The 20,176-nt window shown below is 40.4% G+C and overlaps 1 protein-coding gene across 5 annotated transcripts in view; it reads left to right on the top strand.

Moving 5' to 3' along the window:
• Ca-beta (Calcium channel protein beta subunit) overlaps positions 1-20,169 on the top strand; it is a 29,298-nt gene extending 9,129 nt beyond the window's left edge. For 4 of the 5 annotated variants that reach the window (XM_070660939.1, XM_070660937.1, XM_070660936.1 and 1 more), the window contains 9 exons: positions 2,002-2,118; positions 3,625-3,744; positions 3,826-4,036; positions 4,837-4,934; positions 6,191-6,327; positions 6,616-6,781; positions 6,900-7,269; positions 8,041-8,073; positions 10,987-20,169. In XM_070660939.1, coding sequence (XP_070517040.1) covers positions 2,002-2,118; positions 3,625-3,744; positions 3,826-4,036; positions 4,837-4,934; positions 6,191-6,327; positions 6,616-6,781; positions 6,900-7,269; positions 8,041-8,073; positions 10,987-11,150 — 1,416 coding nt within the window. In that variant the 3' untranslated portion in view covers positions 11,151-20,169. The remainder of the gene's footprint in view (positions 1-2,001; positions 2,119-3,624; positions 3,745-3,825; positions 4,037-4,836; positions 4,935-6,190; positions 6,328-6,615; positions 6,782-6,899; positions 7,270-8,040; positions 8,074-10,986) is intronic. The other variant, XM_070660940.1, reaches the window with a different exon arrangement.
• The last annotated feature ends 7 nt before the right edge of the window (positions 20,170-20,176 follow it).

The following is a 20,176-nucleotide window of genomic DNA, read 5'->3' as shown; positions in this document are numbered from 1 at the left end:
TTCGCAAGGCCGCGATATGTTCATCGAATAATAATGCTTATCTTTTTATTTCTCCCCGTCAAAGGGACGACTGCGATTAAACTTAAACCTATCGAGGGATTTCAATCTACCCGGGAAGGTCTCCGTATAAAAATAGCCGATTATCGTGACCAATACTTTGAGCAAGGAGGCGCAAGGAACGGTGTTCGATCGCGTCAAAGACGCGCCGCTTCCTAGACACACGGGATATTTCGCAGCGCGCCGTTTAAGGCACGTATTAGGCAACGTGGCGGAAAGTAAGAGCGATCATCCGTGTTATCGTTGCAGCACGGCGATTTGCGCCGATCTGCGCGCTCGATCGGGGGGGTCTGTTTCTTTTTTTAGTTTAAAATCAAGTTTCGTCGTGTCGGCTGTTATGCTCCGCCGGCCTTGGAACTACAGTCTTATCTTGCACCTGTCTCCCCTCGCGATACGTCCTTTCAAGTGCCTTTACCATTGCCAGCGAGACTCTGCGAACAGGCCTTACAATTGCATTTTCTTTGCGTCAATTTTATTTTATTTTATTTTATTTTTTTTTTTTGGTTATTAAAACTAGCTGCGTTTAATAGAAGCGCTATTATTTGTAGCTCTTGTTAAAATTTCTGAATTCTGATCAACGTACGCTTTTAGGATTCGGCCAAGATGAGAAACGTACGCTAATCAGGTTCGCGATTTTTATACCGGCTGCGAAGTAGCTTTTTCATCTGTCATTGAGGGATATTGGACGCTGCTTTTGACTCCGCGTGATTCGTAATGCCGTCGATAATTGTTCTCTTAAATAAGTTTCCTTCGAGCGAACGATTGGGAGTGTGGAACGCAATTCGGTGTGATTGTTTTGATTGCTTATCGAATCGACGTTTTATTCAATTGCAGTTTATGATTGTAAGAGCGGCTGCAAAAGCACCGCGTCGTTTCCCGATTTCTCGTGCGGAATAATTGCAGCCGCTTTTGGTATCATAGGTGTAACTGATCGAGGGTTTCAGTAGTGATATTTAAAAATACGATTTTTTTTTTTTAATAAAGTACTGAGTAGACGTCACAGTTATCGATGTACTTATTCAATTGTTAAGAAGAATCAGAAATATACGTGCGTGTGCGTATGAACGGCAAGGTACCTCGCTCGCAAGATATTTATAAATGTACAGGCACATGTTTGTTTTATGTAATCTTCAGGGACTGGCAATAAGATGCGTTTAATAAGACGAAGTAAAATTAAGGATTTAAATTCAAGTAGCCCCGTGGTAACGCTAAATTAATTAAAATAATTAATTATTAAGGCCAATATTAAATTAATACCAACTCCACTCGTTAAAATGTTAATCGGAGTTCGTGCCGAGCTCAATTTCTTGCTTATGACTGCGAATATCGAGCACGCGTAAGTCCTTCCCATGCTCGATCGATTCATTTAATTTTAACAGGAACTAATTAACTTGCTAGACTGATTTCCTTTGTTACAAGGTAATCTACGTCGATACTTGTAGGGCGTGATAGACGTAATGAACTGCGTCGTAGGGCACTTTATCGTTCACGGTCTCGCGGACAAAGTCACAGTTAACTCTCTGCTGTAGAAAGCAAATAAATGTTATTAAGCATGCTATTTTCGGGGGAAGAGACTTCTCCGAAATATTAAAAGGCTTAAAAGCTCGATGGGTAATTGTGCTCCAAAACAAATTAATCTTGGAATACTCTTTCCTTAAAACAATTTGAAATTATCCAAGTTTAAACGAAAAACTTTTGAGATTTTGTATCGAAAGTTAAAAGAGATTAAAAAAAAACAAAGAAAAAAGAAAAAAAAAGTCCACGGTTAAGGCCAAAAATTACCGCAACGTCAAGAGACAATTATTATAAAAGGTTTCCTTCTTTATCTTGAATAAAACAAATTTTATTGACGTCTAGTGTAAAAGAGAGGTGGTTTACATTTTCCAGAACTCCGCGGTTTGCGAAAGCCCAGTGATTTAACGCGCGACTTGTCTGATTTTTCAGGGCTCGGCGGACTCGAACTACTCGCAGCCGAGCTCGGATCTTTCGCTGGACGAGGAGAAGGAGAGCTTGCGGCGCGAGAAAGAGAGGCAGGCCCTCAATCAGCTCGAAAAAGCCAGAGTAAGTCATTGATCCTTCGTGTGCTCTAGTTTGTTCCACTCCCGCGGCTCCATTCTTATTATTTCCCTTTTTTTTCTTTTTTTTTTTTCGCGCGCACTGGATCGCCGTTCATCGATCGAGTGGGTGTCTCATTATCGCAGTCATATTTCCTCGGTGCATTATAAACATCATGAATTTGTATGAGAGACGACACGGTTGAACGCGTCCGTAATTTAAATACGGAAAACGGAGGAAAAAGAGACTCGGGCGAGGTGCCAGTCAGACATTTTACGGAACTTCTCGTCGTCCGGATCATAAATATAAATCTATGGAAAAGTACGAGCCGCGCCGATGCTACTTTAACGCCGCGGTAGTGCTTAAATGCGGCAATAATGCCGGGGTTCGCGTACCGAAAAGTGTTTTACGAGGAAAGACGGGCGGGATATTTTTCAAAGTGACACGTCCCGCAGATTACTTTATTATATTAGAAATGCACCTTGTTTGTGAACTTTTAACGAGCAGCGCTCGAGCGGAATTCGCTGTTCATAGAACTCCTTCGGAGAACAAATTTTTTTCTTTCTTTTTTTTTATTTTAATTTAAATTATATAACTTTAATTGCGAAGTATATTATAAATGTATTTCTTTCTGAATTTTTGTTTCCTTGCCTCTGACATCGCTTCGTACGCTTTAGGTTTGTTAATATTCAAATAGGGGGATTCGTCCTGCGGAAATCCTCGCCGGTAAGTGGATTATATGACGGCGGATTGCGGGATCAAATAGTAAACGCGAAATTATAAAATAGCACGAACGTCAAATGCGAAGATCTGATCGGCTTCGGTCTTCTTCGGCTTAACGGTGAATGGATATTGATTGGCGAGGGACGACCTTCGAAGGATAGACCTCTCATCGCGATAAAAATGAAAAGCCTCGCAATACTCTTTTATTCTTTATTGAAGCGACGAGATGTTGTCACTCGCAAAATGCGTCCACGCACAAGCTGACAATGTGTCGATCGGCTGTGAAACTTGTCGGCGGCGTGCGCGCGGCTGGCTTTTATTTTCTATTTCATACACGCGATATAGTTATACGTGTTTATGTACATACACGTCGCGATATAGGAGCTGCACCGTGACCCGATAGAAAAGTCGATAACACGGGCAAGGGAACGATGATACGTAACTAAGCGCACGATGGTACCAGACGACACGTTTGTCGTCGAGGTTGATGATCACGAGTCCAATTTATTCCCTGCGACAAAAATTGCGGTCGAGTTCTACGAAAGGTTTTTTTTTTTTCTTAATTTTTTCTTTCTTTTTTAAATCAGGCAAATGTTTAAAATTAATTAATTAAAATAATTTAAGCTCCATGTTACAGCTTGTTATTTTAAATGCCTGTAAACGTTATTTTATTGTAACGCTTGATTAACAAAAAAAGAAAAATTCTTAACGACGGTCTGAGCAACGCAAGAATTATTAGAGACTGAATATACATTCCCGTTTCGTTCATTTTTTAAATCTGAATTTCAGTCGAAGCCGGTAGCGTTCGCGGTGCGGACTAACGTGAGCTATGACGGATCCGTCGACGATGACTCACCTGTCCACGGCTCGGCCGTCAGCTTTGACGTCCGTGACTTTCTTCACATTAAGGTAGAAGCGCGTACTTTCACAAGTTTTTATCGTACATCTCCCGGGCTTGATTTTGTTAACAAAATCTCTGTCCTCTTTCAGGAGAAGTACGACAACAATTGGTGGATCGGCAGGCTCGTGAAAGAGAACTGCGACGTGGGCTTCATCCCGTCGCCAGTGAAGCTGGAAGCCTTAAGGTTACAGGCGAGCGCCGCGCGTGGTACGAAGGGCCTCTATTCGACGCGAGGAGGGTCTTCAGGGAACCTTGGCGAGAGTGGTATGCCCTCACGTGGTTCCACACCACCTACGCCAGGTATCCTAGCACGTCCTTCTTTCTTTCCCCCGTCCCTACGAAATTCACGGTGTTGTACCCAGCTCGGTACCTGATCGGGAACTCTCTCAGCTTGATCCTCGACGAGAGAAACAGGCAGGGCGGATTGATTGCCACGGGCCGGTCGAAACAAAAAATAAAAAAGTGACGAATAACACTCGCTTGAGATCCTAAGTATCCCATTATTTGAGACATACACCAGCTTCGTATGCTTGTATCGCCCCGAAGATTACACGCCGGTAGCAACTTTTGTGTAGCTCGCAAGCGAATGAAGCTGCATGCGCAAAGTAACGCGTAACGCAAGTAACAACGTTTGATATCGCGAGACGTTTGTGTAAATAGACTAGAGCGGAGTTTTGACGTTCTTCCGTCGGTTTACCGTTAAATCCGAGGCATCCGAAATTCTCTTCTCCATTCCCTTGCGCTTTACACAAAAATTTACGAGCTTCTCCATCTTTGCTCTGTCGCGAAAAAGAAAATTGCTCACTACATTTGCGCTCTCGCTTCACACGGCCTGTTAGATCTCATTTCATCGCTAAAATTCACCGAGTAAGTCACCGTATTTGTGCAACTCATCCGCATACATGCGATTAGTACTGCTGTAGCTAGCCGCTGATCTTTGATAGCTGCTGCTATGAGCAGAGACACAAGCATTAATTAGCGTATTATATCTAGGCTGCATCACATCAGAATGCTTGATAGCTTCTTTGAGAGAAAGAGGGACTTGGTTGCTCTACGCACAGGCAAGATTTGAAGTAATCCCGGGCCTATTCTTTCGACAGGTGACGACAGCGACAGCGTCGGGAACGTGCGACCTGGCAAGGCGACCCTGACGACCCCGCCCGCGAAGGAGAAGCGGAAGAACTTCTTCAAGAAGACGGTAAACGCTCAGCGAGCCGCATTATCGCGAATATCTAACACGTCACGCACAGCTTATCACTTTTCGAGCTTTTACACCTGAACTGATATAGGCGCCTCACTCTCACTGAACTGGCGTGAAGCTCAATGGTGTCGTACATAATAATAGATGTCACAGCTGGGAGCGATAAAAAAAAAAAAAAGCGTCTGACAACTCTGGAATTGTTTGCTCCGATATTGATTATTGCTCACGGTTTATTTAATACTCCTCCTTACAATTCCGATAATAGCTGTGTTCAATAGCATGATGCATTTTTCTCACGCTAGTTTGACGTACAGACAATTCTATTAAATGTGTTGCTGTCTAACGTACGGCTTTGCGACTTTAGACTTTGTCCATGTCGAAGTAATTTTTTGAAAAATGTTACTCAACGCAAAAAAAAAAAAGAAAAAAAAAAGGTAAAAATAAAAGTTATATATTATTGAAAACTTTCGGACTGAATGAGAGGCATAGAATTTTACCAATTTGCAAGAAAAGTTTTGCGTTAAGGATTCTATTGGTGAGTAAAGAAAATGGACATCGTTTAAGATGCTAAAATTTACCAGTCGATTTAAAAAAAAAAGTTTAAACTCCTTAGATTAATATGGTTCTCTTCCTCGCACGGATATAAATGGAATCACGTAAATATTTTAAACATTGTCGAGTATTCGTAGTCGACAGACGTTAAATAAAACGCTCTTTTTTAAGCGTAAAGCCTTCGCGATATTTATTTACGGATGGACTGTAACTAGCAAACGGTGTAGCGTTGCATGTGATAATAGGAAGCGACTGGTGAGTTCTTTAATTATTTTAACACACTATTGATTGTTTTCGTCACCGTGACGCGTCCAGTTGTTTGGCCAGCGATTATATTTCTCTACCCGGGGCCGCGTGTCGCGGCAAGAATCATTCTGCTACGAGGTAGAACGTAGCCGAAACGATTAGTCCGTAGGAAGCCGTTTAATACCTTAGATACCGTAGTTACTAACGTGCTGCTTGGCCAAAGTACCTTCGGTGCTCGAAGAGGATGTCCCGTGGGCCTTCGCACGTTTAGGGAAGGACTTTGGCCGTGCAGGAGGTCGCATGTGTCAAGTCGACGTGGCCATTAACAGATTTCAATGTTTCAATATTGCATACCGTGCTCACGCAGTCCTACGTAAGTGAGACTAACCTGGGGCCGATACCGGCGAGCACCTTCTCCTCGATTAGTCCGACTAACCGCCCGTTTGAACTTTCAGGAGACGACGACGCCCTACGACGTGGTACCTTCTATGAGGCCGGTGGTGCTGGTCGGGCCATCACTCAAAGGCTACCAGGTAACGGACATGATGCAGAAAGCGCTCTTCGATTTCCTCAAACATCGCTTCGAAGGAAGGTGAGCTGGGAATTGCTTAGACACCGCCTTGCTCCCACGCAGGCTGACCTATTTCTGTTACTAATGAGGAAATATGAGCAACTATTAGTCTCGAATAAGCTGATTTTTTTTTTTTTTCTTAATGAAGAGCAACGTACATTAATTCTTTTTACGTGCGTGTTCCACGCAGCTGAATTTGTCTGATTTATATCGTAACATGCCACGCGTATTGTAATAGATATTTAAATATTGAAAATTTTATAATGTAAATCTTATGTGTTGTATTTTTATTTAAAATGATTTTTACAGAATTATCATCACAAGGGTAATGGCAGATATATCGTTAGCGAAGAGATCTTTGTTAAACAATCCAACTAAGAGAGCGATTATGGAGCGAACGACAAGCAAAAACAGTTGTTTAACGGAAGTTCAGCAAGAGATCGAGAGGATTTTTGAACTCGCCAGAACTCTTCAGGTTTGTAAAAAAAAAAAAAAAAAAGAAAGAATATTAAAGTTTCTAACATATTATAAATTAATTATTTATTTCATTACCTCGAATAAATTAAGCGGACACGTTTGATATGCATTTTTAGTTGGTCGTGTTGGACTGCGACACTGTGAACCACCCGTCGCAGCTTATGAAGACCAGCTTGGCGCCCACTGTCGTTTATTTAAAAATCTCTTCGCCGAAGGTTTTGCAAAGGTTAATCAAGACCCGGGGAAAGTCGCAAATACGTCATCTCAACGTACAAATGGTGGCTGCGGAAAAGCTGGCACAGTGTCCACCGGAGATGTTCGACGTTATATTAGACGAAAATCAGCTAGAAGAGGCTTGCGACCACATGGCTGAGTACCTAGAAGCATATTGGAGGGCGACGCATCCACCGGACTTTTCTACGGTGCCGCGCGCCGTGCCTGCGCCGGATGCACCGGCGGACACGTATCCGCAACGCGTGCCATCAGGTACCACGACTTCGATAAATCGAGGACTATTAATCACACTCGTTGATATTTAGAGATTTCCGAATTTGCAGACCTATTTCCGTCTGAATGTAGAGCTTCGAGCAGAAAGCGACCGGGGCAAAATTAACTCGCGAACAAATCTGTGCCGCGAAAAGTAAAACGTTTTACTCGATTGTAATCGAGTACGGAGAATTCCAAATCGAGCAAGGACGCTTTTGTCTCGCGCAAATAATCAGGAAATTCAGGATAAACGAAAGATCTTAAATAGCACGGTGGAAATATCAGTGACCGGGAGCCAGTATTTTGACCATTCGGTAATGGTTTTATGGAAAGCGTCCAAAATCATTGCGAGAGACGCGGAGAGCGGAATAAATCCGACGATGATTTACAGCAATCTATTGCTTTTGGCAGCGGCGTTATTGCGCTACGATGTAAAGCGACGCGTAATACGTCGATTGACGTCTTTGGCGCTGTCACGACCAGAAATCGAACTTGTCCGCAAACAGATTTAGCAAACGCTCAAAGCTAACTACAGATCGAGATACTGGCTTCGAGGGAACTGTATACCTCGAATGTTTTAAGAAATAATTTTTAAGGGACGTTGTTACTATTTGAATATTTTAATTTACGGCATAATTCATTCATATATTATACCCCGAGACATCAACATCTTGTTCCTCGCTCGCGCTTTTTAGCCTTCTCCCTGAAAAAAAAAATCTAACAGAACCTAGTTTTGCCACTAACGTCGATACTCTCTTCTTGTCCTCTCAGGTGTCTCTCATGAGTCTTACTATCATCGAAGAGGTAATCCAGCACTTTCCTTGAACACATTTTTTGCATCATCGTATTCCTTATTTTTATCTTTATTGGCGTAGTTTGTTAATTGCACGTTGACGTCGCATGAAATCATTTTAAGAAATAGAACTCTTCTACGGCTGGTAGAAACACGTAGTTGAAACAATCTGAATACAGTAAGATTTTTATATACATTATATTGTTAAAGTATTTATTTAAGAATTAATATATGAAGGTAGAATTTTTTATTTTTACTGCATTAAAAAAAACTATTTAATATTTTTATATTAATTAATATAACTTTGACATTTTTATAACGTAGCTGTTTCATACAATGTTAATACTTTATTATAAATGCACATTCTTTTTATCAATAATTATTATATTGTGCAATTTTTTTATGTACATTTTGATGCCATATATTTTATTTACAATTTACTATTACGCACCAGTTGATGATCTTTAAAGATCTCTTATGTACTTTTTAATTGGATACGATTTAGTAGTCTTCTAACTTCTACTCCATTTATTCATCAAAAAGGCAATGTTGGCTAAAGATTTCTCTACATTTATCGCATAATCGTTTATCATCAAATCAATATCACCTTATCCTGACGTTATATTTTTTTTTCAGCAATGTACGGATCAAACGTACGGGTCGATATGAACTTGTACCCAGTGTAGTAAGACCGAGGCGCGTTTATCTCTTCCGTGCGGATGAAATTTTAAGTTTCGTTTTTATTTGTGTAATCGCTTTTCTACTCTCTCATTCTTTTCGTACAGTCAACAAACTTTCCTTTCTCATACTCGATGTACTTAATTATCAAACACGCTTGTTTTATTTAATTGCAGCTTACTCTATACACACTGCGTTAATTATTATCGATCACGCCCGCGCAAGTGTAAACTTCTCTTTGTTAAAATTAATTTTAATTAAAACATTTGAGAAGAAGGAGAACAAAATTATAATAAATCGTTAATATTTCTTTACGTTAGATACAATGGGATTTGCTGGCTTGTTCAAATACTAAGTACTCGCAGTTTAGATCGGTCTTTAATTATATCATCTATCATCATCAACTTTTTATATTATTACTCTTCTTTAACGTGACCAAAAAAAAAAAAAAAAAAGAAATTTTATTTATCCACGAGCGTGCCGCAAAGGCGCGCATTGATTATCGGCTTTGTTCTCATCAGCAACGAGCTCTGACTCCGATGTTCTCTTTGTTCACGTGTAAAAGTAGAGGCGGTGGCTGCCACGGGTGTCATCCGAAAACACTACAACTAGCGACTTTGTCGCGTTGACCAAGAGACCAAGACGAAACAGTCGAAGACCCGGGCGCGGGACATGCCTGTCATTGTTGCGGCCGTTTCTACTTCCTGCTTCATCGCGGATGCGATTTTATGCGGCATTAACCGGCCAAATTGTATACCCCGTGATCTACGCTCCGTGAATATTTAATTCCGGGTGTGGATTGAGAGAAAAAAAAAAGAAAGAAAAATTAGACTGTGTAATAGGGATACCTTTCTAAGAGCGCGTAGTAAGTACAGATGGGTTTGGTGCATGGGCCCGGAAACACGGAACCGACCCGATTTATATTTCTCTCGTGCAGAGAAAAACGACTTACTTTTTTCTATTACTTGACTCTTTTCATATGCGGTGAAGTAACTACAATTACGCTACTATTATTCATTTCATTTTTTGCTCCCATTTCAACAAAAGATTCAGGCTAAACTTCTGATCACGATATGTTTCTGTCTAGTTCCATTATTTAATACCTTTTTACAATTACTCTACATTATTTTTATAGGAAAAAAAAAAAGGAAATGTATTACCAGCAATTAATGAAGTTTTATAAGCTGTAACTTTCTATCTCTTTTTAATGCCGCATCTAATTTAAAATTTTTTAATTACTTTTTACATAAAAATTTTATTTCTTTTTCATTTCACGTTTCCATCATGATTTAACGTATCGAAGCTTTTTACATAACTAATATAATATTCAATATTAAATTAACTGTATTAGGGACTAACTGGCGAGAGATTTATCAAGTAAACTTCATGCGATTGTACATAGTGTATTCGCGCGATAGATTTTCTCGTTTTTATTAATATTTCTTTCGTTATACGTTACGATTAGAAGTCTAGCCTACATTTGTTTTATTTGATATGTTTCGCAAGCCCTTCACCAACCCCTCTCACATAGAATAGGATTATAGAATAGAGATTACCTAACGTTAGCGAGAGAGATTAACGACGTAGCAGCGTAAGTCGAGAGGACAGAAGTTACGAAGGGTTTCTTTATCTACATTTGTGAATCACGCGCGATTTATATCGTCTCGCAACAGTTTGTGTTCGAGATTGCATCAATGTGCACCGACTACAGCGAGTGTATTCTTCTACTTCTCGATTTCTAGTAGTTCGAACGTCGGAGTCTTTGCGCCGTACTTTCTTTTTTTACTTAGTCGTTTTTTTTGTGTTTTTTTTTTCCTTAGAGCTTGCATGAATTAAGCAGCATGAAATGTTGAGTTTACGTGGCTGGAGTGATTCAATTTATCCTCCCTACTCACAACAATAATCATCCCAGGACCAAAGTGACGTTCACTTTTTTTTTCATAGGGTAGAGTTTGTGTGGTTGTATACATAGATAGTTTTTATTGCAGTGGAATTTGGACTTGTCGTAATACCACCCGCAACCGACAATTCTCAATACAAAAAAGATTTTATTAAAAGAAAGTTAAAAGTAAGAGTAAAAAGAAACTTGCAAAATTAAAGGAAAAAAAAAGAAAAAAAGAAAGAAAAGAATATTTAATTTCTCAGTCGTTCTTATTAAAGGTGTATTTAAAAGTCGGAAACTCGCTTGAGCAAGACGTGTGAATGTTAGTCTACGAGTTCTAATTCTTTTCTCTTTTCCGATGCAGGTGCCAGAGATGAAGGAACGAGGAGGTCGCGGCTGGAGCGGATGGATCGCGACCGGAGCGATCGCGTGAACCACGACTACGACGAGGAGGAACACGGCGTCGATTACGGTAGTGCCTCGAGACGTCGACAGCAGCAGGACTCGCGTGCTCTTAATGCTATTTAGGAGCTGGGGCCCCGGGGCCTGTCGCTTCAGCGATGTCCCCACCTGCGCACCACCGCCCTTTAGCGGGCTCGCCTCCCGGTAATGCTACCGATACGCTAGGAAGTGCGCAACGCTACCTCGCGATAAGATCGCTGCGCTCTGTTAGTGGGGCTGTTTCCTGTCGCGCTACTGCTAAGAAAGGCAAGAAGAATCCAGAAGTCCAGATCGGCTGACTGCACACGCCACCGAAGAATTTAAAGCGAAAGAAAAAGAGAGAATATCGTTAGACGCTATCATTATATCGATTCTATCCGGACGCACCTCGACGATACCGTCGACGGATTCATCCCCGTGTACCTACTCCACCGAGTAATTTCGATACGCTACCGATACGTCACCAGCAGCGTGCACGTTAATCCCGAAATAATGTTTTAACACTTGTATACCTTTACTCGCGCTGCCTGTACGAAAGAGCGTAAATTCCAACGCGGGATTTCGTTGCTGTTCGATTAGAAAATGATTTCGTTTCGGCCGTAACCGCTGGAGAAGCTTGCGGTGCGATTTAAACATGCGTTCTCTTTATCTTCCGAAAGCTCTTGTATTTGTAACAATGCGTCACTGTATTATACGCCGTTATTCCTTTTTTTTTTTTATATATATTCCATCGATTGCTTCAATAGCAGTCGCGATAAACTTAACCGTACGCAATTATATTTCGTCGAGAATTAACAGAGACAGGTGGAGCGTTGAAATCTCTTTTACTTCTCTTTTAACTTCTGCCATACTACCGATCATCAGCAACGTTCAAACACCTTCTTCATTTCGCTAACTCCGAATCGCTTTGCCATTAAAAGGAAAAGGAAGCGCCGTTCTCTCGGATTATTGCCGGATAAATTTACCACGCTCTAAGCTTCACAACTCCGCACATTGTCTATATATAGAAACATATCCGCATCTTCGCCAATTAACGTTCCAATTGATATCACGAGCGCGTATCACTTTGAGCGGTGTCGTCCGCAATTACTCATCGATCAACCAATTACCGAACTACTCTCACGCACAAATATCATCGAGATGACTTATCTGATGACATATGCATAAGAGCTCTGCTATATTATATAAATATATTATATATATATAGAGGAAACATGTCGAACCCCCCGTTCAGTGTAACGATTAAGCGTATTATATGCCAAACGTATCAAATGCTCACCGTAATAACTGCTGGACAAAAACAATTGCACGCATCGTTTCGAGATGCACGTTACACGACATCTTTTACGCTGTTTTATATGAGAAGACAATTAACATTGTGAGGTAATCCCGTAAACGAAACTACACACACAGACACATACACCTGACCGCATTTCGGTACTCCTCGTTAAATACGCTACTTAAAGTCGTTCATGCATTCAATCAGATCAGCATTGTGCATTTTTCATGTCAAGAATTACAGAACTTACTCTCGAACCTTTTTCAAAAATCTCGCAGTTCAAGTATAAAACGATTCGTATAATTGTTTGAATCGCTTCGACCTTATTTTCGCAATCTATGTGTAATCTATCTATCGTTTGATCTTTTGTCAAATAATTCGAAAGTGAATTCCAATCAATTATTCCGTTAATCGAAAATTTTTCGTATTTATTTACGCACGATGTACACGTATGTCTGTATCTCTGATAAATTTCTATTTGCGAACACGAATTGCTTGGCAAACTGAAATTATTGCGGACGTAAATGGATTCTTTTTAACGTTTACACGTGACTTTTCAATTAGCGGATTATCGCGAACGCGGTTAATCAAGGGTTCGAGCGTAGTTAAACGATCGTTTTGGCCAAACGATCATTTGAACAGGAATTCTAGCCGATTCGAAATAATCTTCCGGGACTTTTGTCCGCAAATACGTCGCAATTGTGTGTTGGACAAGTTCTCCATTCGCGGAATCAGCTCAACGACACTAGTAGACGCGCGAGACAATCGCGTGGCACGAGGAGACCAAGATAGAAAGTGCACTCGAAACAGAGTGAAAAAAAGAGCCCTGGGGCCTTAAATCCCTGCACCGACTCCTCCCGGGCCCTAAAACTATGTCTTTATGTCGAATCAGCGAACGGCGATCGACGTGGCATCGCGGATTTCTTATCAGGAATAAACTGATACGTCTGTAAAGCGGAGACTTGATTTCTCTTACAGAAGTTAATTATAAGAAGTAACGACCATTATGATTGCAGCTGAAAGGAAATTAACGTAGAGAGAGTTACCGATCGGTTGGACAAATAATTTTATTAGTAGCTGAATTAATTGGTAATCGAGATATGAAAAGAGCTTTAATAAAAAATCTCGCAGCTGATCGTAGGTAGTCGTTTTGATTTCGTCGTTGATTGTAATTGCCGGCGCAGCTGCGATTCCACGATCGCCGAAAAGCGATTTCGCAATGGACGCAGCTCGGCAATCTCGAATTTGATCGTAGAAACTAAAAAGTAATTTAAAAAAATATATAAAAAAAAAGCCAGCGTCGCCGTGGCGAATTTAACGACCGATGTAGTGATACTTGTCGTCGGTCGCGTAATTAAATTAGACGAGCTAAACGTAGACACGAGATGTTCTAGAAAAATCATTGATTTGCAAGTACGACGAAAGAAACTGAAATGATGTATGCTAAATCCCATGAAAGTTTTTTCGATTCTGGTCGAACGCGACAACGACCTAGCGCGTCGCTCCACGACGCGTTTATACGTTTTGTTGAACTTGTGCGAGAGTATATGTGATATATATATATATACGTACGTTGCACACTGAAAGAAACATTTCGGGTATATAATTATATACACGCAAGGCGACAGTTTCATCTATTACTCGACAAATTTTAATCCAAGCGAAGGAAGATTTATTAATAAGATGTTACACAGAGAGATGTGAATAAAAACTACTTGGCTTTTCTAATTGGATAATTACAGACTGAAGATCATACTTTGACGTATTTTAATATAATTTTAATCAGTTAATTTATATCATCTTCTCGCTCTTTACCGGTGTGCACCGTGTATTAATTCGCAAAACGTTTGCTTTAGACACTTAATTGAATGGGGTCGAACTTCAAAGACTCGTAAATTATTCTCTTATACGAATAATAATTACTCATTTTTATTCACATTTCGCAACGTCGTTTATGTAAATATTGTAAGAAGCCTTTAATGAGTGCCATTTAAATTTTTATTCACGCAGCGTTGATGCTGCGTGAATCGGCATTTAAGCTGAAAAATACTGGTAAATTAAATTTCTAATTTGTTTTGCTATAAATATAATTATTAAAACTAATGAAAGATACTTATTGTCACGGGAAATTAGTACGTAACATTGCTCATCGCGGATATCTCGTCGATTTCGATGCGCGGAGCGATCTGACCGACTGTAATAAGGAGAGAGAGAAACAGAAAAAAAAAAGAAAAAAAAAACAAAAAAAAATAGAAAAAGATCTTCTCGTGTCGATCCATTTTACAGACACGCACGTGAAACATTTCTCGTTTAGAACGATACGATAATCCTATATTTCCAATGAAGTAAAAGTAACACTTGACTCAAATAAAACGTATGGACATCTTCAGGCGTTCTCGCAGCCAAAGATAGCTCGAAATAGATCACGACCATCGGCATATGTCATTATTTAGGGTAATTAATCAGAAAACTTTTCCTATATATTGTACGCAGTGCGCTGCGTGGGGGAAAAAAAAAGAAAAAAAAGAAAAAAAAATGAAATGCCGCACTTTTTGATTAGCGGTGTCCTACATTGTATATGTTGCTGTATAAATTAGCGTAAACTAAGCACGGGTAATCTTGGATTGATTTTGATATATTCTCTTGAGAGCCGAGTAAACAGGCCGAGTAGCAGGCCGTACCTTTTCCGCGCGAGGAGAAACTTTTCCAAAGTATGCAATAACAATAATCAATTACCTAACGTTGAGGCATCACTTACGCGAGCTTGTTTTATTCTAGTCGCCACGATTTAAAGCGTATAAATATGTACACGTGGCACGGTTTTTGCGATTGATACAGTAATGAAAATCATAAGGTATTCAATTTATGATTTAAACGTACAAGTGTATCCGTAGATTACTTTGCCCCTTCGGTTGTTTGCAATTCGAAAATTAGGCAAATAAGTGCAATCGGCAAAAAGTGTACGTTTGAAACTGACTTCTGTGATTTAAAAATAGTACATGGCGTATCTTTAATTGGTATTAATTAGTACTTTCAGCGTTTTTCAATTAAAATATCTAAAAAGAGTAATCATTTTTTTCTTTTTTTTTTACATTTATTAAAGAAATTTAATAAGGACTTATTTTTGTCAGATAACGATAAGTGACAGAGCTTTAGAATGTAACCGAGTTATTCAAGCATTATGCTGTGGATTATTGGCGTCAAAAAATTTTATTTATCGAGATGTTTCGTAACATTATTCTGCCCGACGATTGGTACTAATTAAAAATACGTTTATTAGAGAAAAGGTCTTATGAAACTTAATTAATTTGGATAAACTACAATTGTGCGCTATGTTCGTTTGTCTTTTTTTTTTAATATTTAAATCTTAGATAAGTATGTACTTATATGGATACCCGTTTCTCTGAAGCATCTCGGGGCTTCGCATGAGATTTGGTGCCGGACGCGAATTATCGCGCCAATGTCGCTTATCAGTGTTGAGAATGTAAATTTTATCTTAGGGAGAAGTTTTGTAAAAAGAATTATAGATATAAATATCTAACGTCACGCGCGTTCGAATAAGAAAGTTAAATGCGGCGGAAAATTATTAATTCTTTCACGATCGAAATGCAAAACTATCGCTGAGTCTTCTCGACGTGAAGCTTTCACGATGCACTTCGAGGGCATGCCCGAGTGTAACATTTCGAGATGACTAGCCACTGAAGTCCTTTCGCAATCCAGATTTGTACATATTAAGGAACATTTTGTCAATCGCTGTGAATCTTTATAAAAAAGAAAACATGTCACGCTGTTATTTGCTTCCATACAAGTTCATTTTCCACGTTGAATGAGATTATCCCGAGGAAATGCGAATATACACAAGTATTCTCGATATAAAGAAATCCGCATGATAGATTATTAATCATATTAGAAGCGTGGATATGATTAATAGTAATTTTTAGAGGTATGCATTTGTTTCGAACGTACGACATTTTATCAATAAAATACTAAATTATTAAGTACTTCGTTTACTGCTAAAAATTCGAAACTATACTTCGGCAATCGCTACGATGCTTCTCCAATAAATACTTGATATTTCGATTCACATTTATGTACCTGTCGCGGTAAAATCCTAAAGCGGCTTTCTATAAATCGAAAATATTGCTTGATTGATTGATTGTTTCTGCTTATTTGTGGGCTACAGGTCCGAGATAAAGAAAAGAAAAAACCAAAAAAAAAACCGTGAACTATAGTTATAGTCGTGCAAGATGTAATATCTTATAGATATTTTTTAATTATCGAGATGGAAATTTTTATAATATTTTGTAACTCCTCAGGATATAAGCAGCGATGAAAATTCACATCACGAATGTATTGACTCATATATATATGTACACATACGCATCTACATATACGGAAACGTTCCTCTAGAGGAAGTGCATCTGCGACGAAAGATATACTTGATTTGAATTTAAGACTTAGCGGCTTCAGTCATTACTTTTCGCATTTTTAATGATATTTCGTCTATGTAGCGCTCGAGTAGCGCCGGAAATCCCAGCGTGTAGCTTAATGGAAGCGATCCTAAAAATACTTGCATCCTTTGATCACAAGTGCTTAGATCAGTGCTCGTAGTTCCCGCGTATAACTACATGATTGACTCAAAATCTCGTCGGAAAAATTGCGTCGTCGAACTTTGAAGTAATCTTTCTAGGCCGACGTTAGTAAGATTTTCAAGCTATTGTTTCCAAAATTACCCTCGTAGAATTTAAGTAAATTCCGAATACTTATTATTTCGGTACGTTAAAGCGAACGGAAACGTCTTAGAATTAATTCACGTCATGAAAGCATTGTGCGCACAAATTATCCAAAGAGAGAGAGAAAGAAAGAAAGAGAGAGAGAGAGAGAGAGAGAAAGAAAGAAAGAGAGAGAGAATATAATTTTGTTACTATAAAAACCAATTTTGTTTCCGAGATTCAGCGACCCGATCTTATGACTTTTGTACAGAGTTAATTTACGTATAAAGAGCCCCGTCGTCTAGGTGTTACGTTAGATAAGAAGTTTCGATTAACCGAGGATGATCATAAGCGTGGCGAAACACTGAAAGTCGAATTGGGAACATACGAATATTTCTGAAGACTAAAAACTCTACCGGCGTTAGGCGAAAGAAACGAAGGGTAGGAATGGCAAAATCGTCGACGTTGTACCCGTTGTATAAATCGTACGCGTGTTGGGCGCGAACTGACCTGATAATTGCGTGGGATTTGGTTCGTTGGCTCGCACCGTGTGCATGTAGTTATAATTACCCCGCTTGATTAGTTAATTAACGGCGACGCGCCATCGACGGGCGCTCCTAATCGCTCCCGCGCGATCGGCGCGTCGCAGTTTTGTCGCTCCGGATATTTATTTGTTGAACGATGAGAGTTTAAAGATTGATCGCGCTGCACGGCTGCGTCGACTGCAGTTGGACGACGATCGCTTGTACGACTTAAAAAAAGATATTTTGCCGCACCGTGTGCACGCGGATTTGCAAGACGATGGGGTTGAGAGATCACCTTTAGCTTCGAACGCTATTGTATTGAAATTATTTATCTCGAAGCTACTCGCGGATCTAATAAGACTTTACGCAACGTACGCAGGGATGTAAAATTTTAACGGATTCATCGTGGCGATGTCGTCGGCGACAGTCATCCTCGGCTGTCGTAGCGATGGATCGCGGGAACGAGCGAGAGACTTCTTCGGGACGACGAGTAGATTTCCTTATGTAGCGACGAAGATGCCCTTCCCGGTACTTAATTAATTATTTAATCAATTTGCAACGCGCGCCTTCGAAATTATTCCAGTCAGAACCGCGGTCTGACGGCGGGAGGGAAAAAGAGGATCTGTTACGCGCGGCTGAGAGACTTTAAAGTGTGTTTTAAGGGCGGCTTGTAATCGATGCGCTTAACATTGCGGGCTTTTATCGATCACTTTGTAACGCGGGGGGAGGGGGGGGGGCCACGAGTCGTCGGCGACGATTTCTCTCGTTCGTCTCCCATTGACGTGTTCACTGAGTGTAACCCCATATGGTTGGAAGGTCCAAACGAGGATTGAGCACAGGTCCTAGGTGCCCTCGCGACTGAAGCAAGGGAGACACACATTCGGCCAATGCAAATCCCCTCGGTATGCTTAAAATACTGCGAAATGCCGGTCTTCGTATCGAGGCTTACGGCGTAATATTGTTGACGGTATAACGTGGTTTCGAAAGTATATCTATATAGCGAAAAGAGGAAATGCGGTGTAAGACTGCTACGGCGTCGAGCGTTCGGCCCGAATTGACGTGTCTTTACCTCTCGTAGCGCATACGAATTGTAATAAAAGTTTTATTGAGCCAACGATAACTCCAAGTAATCTAACTGACGTATTATAAAAAAAGTATTCTACGTTATATATCGTTCATTTGTAACGTCTTCTACCTAAAGGTGTAACTTTTATAGCTTTTTTATGACTCTACGTCGTTAATTAGTAGCGATTTGAGACGAGAACGGTCTTTAAATGAATATCGGTGGCGTCAGCGATCACGTTTTCCCTCGAAGATACTAATGCGAATTGTTGGAGAGCTTCCCGAAAGCTTTTCCACGCGAGAGGTGTTTTTGCCAACTCGGGCCGAGCGGCGCTCGTACGAGGATTAGATGCAATTCTGTCGCGTGTGTAGGAATCGAGTCAAAGGAATGATAAACTTCGTGCACGCGCGAGCGTCCTCGATAATTCCCTTTCGTGGCTGGTTCGTCGGATCAAAGATTTTCTCTGTATATTATCTATATTATTGTCACACGTATGCGCGATCAGTGCCGCACACTGATGAGCACGCAGGTATTTCAGCACGTGGCAGAATGCTTCACGTGATCCACCCGCGATCCATCCGTTTTTCTTGAGAGAGAAGTACTTTATTTCACTGTTGTTGCACCGATAATGAAGAAAGAATGAGAAAGAGAGAGAGAGATAATATTTGTAAGCTGCTGCGTTGGATTGTGTCAATCACACTAATATTACTCGATTGTACATCTAATTGTAATGACCGCAAGATGGATACAAAGTGGACCTGGAACGAGAGAATATGCGTGCATGAGCGAGCGAACGAGCAAATGAGAGAATACAGCTTGCGTATAATTCGTGCAGTTGTTCGGAGACGGAATTGAGATGTCTAAGTAAACGAGATATTGTAAATTGTTCTATAGTAAATGAAAAAAAAAGAAAAAAAAAAGCGCTACGGCCGGTTGCAACGCGCCCCGCGAAAGTCCTCGGATGGAAAATGAAAATGATCTTTCTTTGGTGCGCCGAGTTGTTAAAGTTTCGCGGGCGGACGTGAGTTCGTCGGACATTTCGACGACTTTCGAGGGGACGAGCTGCTCTGATCGTTTCGATGTTGATATGTCAATGCTGTGATGTTATCCTTTGAAATTAAAACAAAAGGAAGGAGTATATTCCCAGCCCACCTCCTCCCCCCCCTCCCCCGACACACCCCACCTACTTACCGAACCCCTTTTTTCCTGTTTCCCCAAAAGAATCCTGGAACTGGATGAACCTTGAGATACCAAAAATATTTCTATTATTGTAATTCCGCATAGCCCTTAAAATAGCTAGATTTTAATCGTATTTAATGTAAAGATTATGATTGTTACATCTCAGCGATTCTCTCCTTCGCCAGTGATGTCTCGGAGAGACGAATAATCGAATACGAGAGCGGGGAGTGCGTGAAGTACATTTTATAATGTCGCCATGGCGAACGGCTCTCCCGCATATCACTGGCACCCGAACTCCCACATTTGTCGCATTTGTAAATAAAAATTTTTATCATCACATGACACGAAACGCATTG

Source organism: Cardiocondyla obscurior, linkage group LG08 (assembly GCF_019399895.1).
Source record: "Cardiocondyla obscurior isolate alpha-2009 linkage group LG08, Cobs3.1, whole genome shotgun sequence".
In the NCBI taxonomy this organism is placed as follows: Eukaryota; Metazoa; Arthropoda; class Insecta; order Hymenoptera; family Formicidae; genus Cardiocondyla; species Cardiocondyla obscurior.
Note: the sequence above shows the minus strand (reverse complement) of the source record. Positions and strands in the feature narration are given on the sequence as shown.